At 45.5% G+C, this 6,483-nt stretch overlaps 1 protein-coding gene across 2 annotated transcripts; it reads left to right on the forward strand.

Moving 5' to 3' along the window:
* The first annotated feature begins 3,235 nt into the window (after positions 1-3,235).
* On the forward strand, positions 3,236-4,843 carry LOC124699353 (putative methyltransferase DDB_G0268948). Of its 2 annotated transcripts, XM_047231666.1 has the most exons (3): positions 3,236-3,388; positions 3,455-3,652; positions 3,913-4,843. In XM_047231666.1, exons 2-3 carry the CDS (start codon positions 3,503-3,505, stop codon positions 4,570-4,572), a joined length of 810 nt encoding a protein of 269 aa, XP_047087622.1. In that variant the 5' UTR covers positions 3,236-3,388; positions 3,455-3,502; the 3' UTR covers positions 4,573-4,843. The 2 variants fall into 2 exon arrangements, with proteins under 2 accessions (XP_047087622.1, XP_047087621.1); XM_047231665.1 differs by lacking the exon at positions 3,236-3,388 and having other exon boundaries at positions 3,403-3,652.
* The last annotated feature ends 1,640 nt before the right edge of the window (positions 4,844-6,483 follow it).

Below are 6,483 nucleotides of genomic sequence, written 5' to 3' on the forward strand. Positions count from 1 at the left end.
TGCGTCTGTGAACTTCACAGTGGGGGATGGCGCCTCCCTTTTGTTCTGGGAGGATCCATGGATTGGGAAACTCAACTCCGCCACAATCGCCCTGGCCATGGTAAAGCCGAGATACCAAAAAAGGAGACGTGTCAATAAGGGCCTGAATGAGCACGCGTTGAAGGACGACATCGCCGGTGATCTCTTGGTCGATGATCGTGTAGTTTATCCACTTGTGGGATGCTATCGGCGTGGTCCATCTAGGGGGTGGCAGCAACGTCGTCAGGTGGGAAAATGGACATGGACGACCGATGGCCGCATTCTCCTCCAAGACTGCCTACCGGGCCCTTTTCCACGGGCCCGTGGTGCTGGCCGGCGTGGACAACATATGGACTCCATATGCGCCGTTGGCGTACAAGTTTCATGCGTGGCTCGCTCTGCGGAGTCGCTGTTGGACGGCAGATCGCCTCGCCCGACATGGTCTACCATCTCATGTCACCTGCCCCTTCTATGACAACAAGGCTGAGACCCTATACCACATCTCTCTACACTTCCCTTACACTCTTAGAGTGTGGGCTGGAGTGACGGCGGGTGTTGGTGTCCATCTGCCTTTGTCGTCAGTGGGCATTGGTGATTGGTGGCCTCAAGCGGTTAGGGCCCTGTCTGCCAATCAGAGGAAGGATTCTAACTCCATGATCATCCTGGTCCTTCGGGCACTTTGGCTAGAGCGCAACGCTAGAGTTTTTGATGCCAAGGAGACCTCCTCCTATATCATTTTGAGCTCGGTCTTGGACACTTAGAATTCCTAAGTTGTGTGTAGAGGTAGGCGTGTGCGAGATGTGCACTAGGTCGAGGTTTATGTGTGTGTGATCCGACGCTGTGTGTGGTGCCCAAGGGATCATGTGACTTCCTTGTATGGGCGAGGCCCTTTCACCGCTTTTCATCTTAATATAAATATGCGTAGATCTCCTGCAGTACTCGAAAGAAGAGGATGATATTTGGCACTTTTTTAAAACTCTTTCACACCTTGGTTAGTGATGTTAACCTGGAGGCCCAACATGACGATTATGTGGGCTCAGGTGTCGGTTAGTAATTGCCAACGGGCCTATTTCGTGTAAAAATCTATTTCCCGCCCATTAGCGGGGCGTATTAAGCCCCGCCCATGCGCACACAATTAAATGGCCCGACCCAAGTACCTGGGCGTTCGGTTGGTTTCTTTTTCTGTTGCGGTTTTGTTTTCAGTCTATTTTTTATGGTTATCAACAGTTTTTGTTGTGTATCTCTGTTGTTTTTTTGCTTTTCTGCTTTTCTGAAATTTGCTCAGATTCAATTTTTGTTCAGTTTCGATTTTTTGTTCAAATATAATTTTTTATTCAGAATTGAAATTTGTTCACATTCAAGTTTTGTTCAGTTTCAATTTTTTATGCAAATTCAAATTTTGTTCAGAATCTAAAAAATTTCACATTCAATTTTTTTTTTCAAATTAAAAAAATTAAGACAAATAGAATATAAATTTGTTCATATTCAAATTCAGTTCAGAATCTAAATTTGTTCAACTTTTAAAAATGGAGAGATTTCATGGAAATTGTGGATCAAACTCAGGTCTCTAATGTGGTTATGCATTGCTAGAACCAGTTGGCTATGGCTCAGATTTTATTTGTAATTTTTGACGCAGACTATAATTCTTTCGAGCGAGCGATTGGATTAATGGTATGGCCCCACCAGGGATCGCCTTCAGGCGATGGATTGCTCCCGCACGTTGTTGAGCGCGCGTTAGGGTCAACATTCCACCCCTCTCCAGATTGGGCCCTATTCACCAAAACTGACGAGTCCTCTTTTGCGTTAGAGCAAGTACAATAAATCCTAGTCAGCTGGCTATAAGGATTAAAATAGTATATTGTTGCTTAGTTGGAGGAGAGAGAGGAGGAGAGAGAAGGAGAGTGGGCTCTTATGCAAGAGTCAGCTCTAGGACGTGCTCCTATGCACTTTGTGAGAGTGAAAGGTGGGCCATACATTGATAAAGCACTACACTTTTATAGCTCACTATTGTATATATTGGTTCTAAGTTGGCTACAAATGACATGGTACTTGGCTTATAGCCAGCAGCTGGCTACACTATTGGAATTGCTCTTACAAGCACAAGAGGATGCTTTTAAAGTTGTGTTTGGAATTTCGCTTCGAACTCTTGTGACATTATTGACACCTGCACCGTCTGTGGTGTAGCATTTTCTTGGAAATTTTTGTGACATCTATGATGTGGCTTTTGAACTTGGGAGTACCCGGAGTACGTGAGACTTGGGAGTACACTAGGAGACAGTGTTCCACCCGATCTTCCACAAACAACAGTCAGCTCAAGAAGCAATAGGGCCGTAAACCTATTCCCAGCGTAGATTCTGTTGTGAAGTGTACAAGTAGATTGTCTAGCCTCTTTCTATCAGTTCGGACTATTGGTTCAAGTGGCTAGTGCATGAAGCTTAACATGGTATCAGAGCCCCAGGTCTCGAGTTCAAATCTTGGCTTTCACATGGTTTTCGCAATTAAGCCTAAAAATTGCTGTTGCCCCCTTCTTACATGGTTTTCGCAATTAAGCCTAAAAATTGCTGTTGCCCCCCTTTGTGTGCTCTTCTTCTTCCACGTGTTGACTTTCTCTTCTCTCGTCACACGCGAGTGGGGGTGTTGTGAAGTGAATATGTGGATTGCCTAGCCCTTTCCATCAGTTCGGACTTTTGGTTCAAGTGGCTAGTGCATGAAGCTTAACATGGTATCAGAGCCCCAGGTCTCGAGTTCATCCTGGCTTTCACATGGTTTTCGCAATTAAGCCTAAAAATTGTTGTTACCCCCTCTTTAGCCACCGCTGATGCCCTGTTTCGGTGTGCTCCTCTTCTTTCACGTGTTGATTTTTCCTTCTCCCGTCACACGCGAGTGGGGGTGTTGTGAAGTGTACAAGTAGATTGCCTAGCTCCTTTCCATCAGTTCGGACTTTTGGTTCAAGTGGCTAGTGCATGAAGCTTAACAGATTCCTCCTGCGCAGGGGAGATCAAGCCAGTGAAGGCATGCAATGGAAGGAAGATTCATTTTTCTGGGAGGACACGTCAGTGCGGCTATCACCAGTCCTTTTCGTTTCTGCATCCAAATTGGCCCCCGCTACCGCTACGTTGGTATCTTCGTGGAAGGAAGGCCCAAGCGAAGCTCAGCCCATGATGCCTGATGCTTCCAGTCATGCGTGAGCTTGCAGAAGCACGTTGTGCTTGTGTTGTGTGCCAATAACGGAAGCTTGGGAAGAAAGCATGGCACTCCCTGCTGCTTGGCCATCTGCAGAAAGAACCTGGCTCAGGTGAAGACGGGCTGCGGGTACTTGCGAAGAACTATCGTCTCCGCCTCAACACGGCGCTGCTCAAGCTCTCTATAAGTAGGTGAAGTCGGTCATCTTCTCTCTTCAACCCGATCAAACACAAGACAACAATTCAGATTTCAGACGCACAAGGTATTCTAGCAAAAATTCAGACGCACAAGGGTGAGGGAGATGGCGAATCTGTTCCTGAACCAGGCGAAGCAATATGCGGCGACACGGCCGGCCTACCCGACGGAGCTCTTCGAGTTCATCGCCTCCAAGACGCCCCGTCATGACCTGGCGTGGGACGTCGGCACCGGCAGCGGCCAGGCCGCAGCCTCGGTGAGCTTTCCCCTCTCTCCATTCTTCTCGAGTCTCCTTTGCAGGATTGCGTCTTCTTTCAGTACTAATCCATCGCCATTCTCCAGCAAATTACGAAAGTGATCTTGCACCTTTTTATCCGAATGTCACTTTCCCTTGATCCTTTCTCCGCCTCTGGCTTCGTTTCAGCCATTCAATCAGCATCACCATTTTAGACTTTGTGCACAGCATTAATTTACTAGCAACTGATTTGTCCTGGTCTCGTCGTCGCCGGCCTGCAGCTAGCGAAGCTGTACAAGAACGTGGTGGGCACGGACACGAGCGCGCAGCAGCTCTCCTACGCGCCGCGCCTCCCCAACACGCGCTACGTCCAGACCCCGCCGGACCTGCCCCTGGACCGCCTCCACGCGGACGTCGCGCCGCCGGGCTCCGTCGACGTCGTCACCGTCGCGCAGGCCTTCCACTGGCTCGACCTGCCGCGCTTCTACGCGCAGGCACGCTCCGTCCTGCGCCCGGCGCCGCACGGGGTCCTCGCCGCCTGGTGCTACACGGAGCCGCGCGTCGGCGCCGCCGTCGACGCCGTCTTCTGGCGCCTCTACAACGCCTCGCAGCCGCACTGGGCGCCCAACCGCAAGATGGTCGACGACGAGTACCGCAGCGTCGACTTCCCGTTCGACTTCGACCCCATCGTGGGGGAGGCGCACACGGGGCCGTTCGAGTTCTCCACCGACCGACGCATGGACCTCGGCGACTACCTCACCTACATCACCTCCTGGTCCGCATACCAGACGGCCAAGGAGAAGGGCGTCGAGATGCTCGACGAGGAGACTGTCAAGGATTTCGCGGCGGCGTGGGGCGGCGACCGCGACGAGATCAAGACGGGCAGGTACCCCATCTTCCTTAGGATCGGCAAGGTGAGGCCTGCAGAATCAGATGCGTGATCGATGCAAAGCGAGACCGATGCTTTCGAGTTTGGACTTTGGACGTGAGGATGGTGCAACTGCAAGACGTATATTGATGCCGATCGAGAAGCCTATGCAGCTGGGACCATTTTACTTGCATTCCAGAAAGAGAAATAAACCAATTGAGAATAAACTAGTCATCAGCCCCGTGCTCGCCTAGTTATTATGAGGATCATATGATGATTAATAAAAACCATGTAAAATTCAAGGTTCTCGAATATCCAGCTGGTAAATGGCAAGCTATTCAACACATCGAATGGGAAAAGCACAATTGTTGCATGTACTGTATCTATAAGCTCCATCGCTGATGAAGAGCAACGCCCCCCCCCCCCCCCTTCGTGTTGCTCAATTTCGATCTATTTTACACCGTCACAATGGGAAGATGAATATTCCTGACTTAACGTTAAAAATATGTGAACTCGATCCATATGGACACATATGGTATACCAGACATAACTTATTATCTTTGACAAAATTCGGAAGCATGTTATCTCAACCATCAACAATATTGTGAACATATAATGCCTATGTACTTTTTTTGAACTCGTGCCCATGTACTTTATTTTAACTCGTGCCTATGTAGTTTTTTTGTAGAGAGGAAAAATATTGCGGAAGTAAGCCAACAATGATCCTGAGATTTCTGGGGCCTGGGAGAAAACTAGAACCCGAGGCCCCATAATATAACAAACCCGAACTCAGTGTCAAGTGTCAAACATGGGCTACCGAACTCACAAATCCAAAATCCCAATAATATATCCCTAAGGACATGGTTAAGGAGCTGCTATATGCCAACCGGGTCGGCACGTACGGGGTGTCACAAACCCCTAGACTCGGCGGTAGTTACCTGGGCCGCGGCCAACCCATCTGGTAAACCTCCTTTACTTTTTCTTTTCCTTTTTTTTTTGCCTTTTCAGTTTATAATTCTATTTTAAAAACTCACATTTTTTTAGTTTCTTTTTTATGTTTTCAAATTTTATTTAAAATTTTATGTCTATTTATTTTAAAAAAATTTGATTCTAAGTTTGTTCAGAATTTGAAAATCGTTCGAAATTCAAAATTCGTTCAAATTTCTAAAATCGCTTAGAATTCAAAATTATTTTCAAATTTTGAAATTCATTCAACTTTGGAAATTTGTTCAAATTTGGAAATTTGTTCGAAATTCAAAATTTGTTTACATTTTGAAATTCGTTCAAATTTCGAACGTGAACATTTTTCGATTTAAACATTGTGTCAAACTTGAAAACTTTGAAATTTTTTGAAAATTGTTTTTAAACAGAAAAATAAAATGAGAAAACAAAAGGGAAACACCAAAAAAGAAAACAGGAAAAAAAAGAAAAGAAAAAAAAAATAAAAAAAGAGAAAAAAAGGAAAAAAAAATGTATGTCTAACCGGGCCAGCTCACACCGCGCGCGGGTTGTACGACACGATGCAGGTGCCGACCTGGTCGGCATATACGAACCACGCAACCACCACTTTTTTCGCCAAAACAAGTGCAATTTACGGATACTAATAATTTCCGTTGGTTGGTCATTTTGAGAGGCCCAAACCAACCTGATTCTTTTTTTTTTCATTTTCTTTCTTTCTTCCGTTTCTTTTTTGGGTTTCGCCTTTTCTTTTATTTTTTCCTTCTCTCTATTTTTTTTAACTTTATGTTTCTATTTTTCCATATACAAAATTTTATATTTTAATTTTATGCGTTTCATTTTCAGTAAATACATTTTTTTGAAATACTAGTCTTTTCCTCATAAATACTTTTTCTTCATTTTAACTTTGTGTTTCCTTTTTTATTTCAACGCTTTAATATACATGAACACTTTCTTTGATATATATGAACCAAGTATTTGATTTATATGAATATGAGTATCATATTTATGTATAAGAGTATTATTT

The sequence above is a fragment of the Lolium rigidum genome, chromosome 3, assembly GCF_022539505.1.
Source record: "Lolium rigidum isolate FL_2022 chromosome 3, APGP_CSIRO_Lrig_0.1, whole genome shotgun sequence".
Lineage (NCBI taxonomy): Eukaryota > Viridiplantae > Streptophyta > Magnoliopsida > Poales > Poaceae > Lolium > Lolium rigidum.

Bases quoted from the DNA above. Each gene is read 5' to 3' on its own strand.
- LOC124699353 (XM_047231666.1), top strand. From the start codon at position 3,503: ATGGCGAATCTGTTCCTGAACCAGGCGAAGCAATATGCGGCGACACGG. The intron at 3,653-3,912 runs GTGAGCTTTCCC...GCCGGCCTGCAG, and splicing joins GCGGCCAGGCCGCAGCCTCG to CTAGCGAAGCTGTACAAGAA.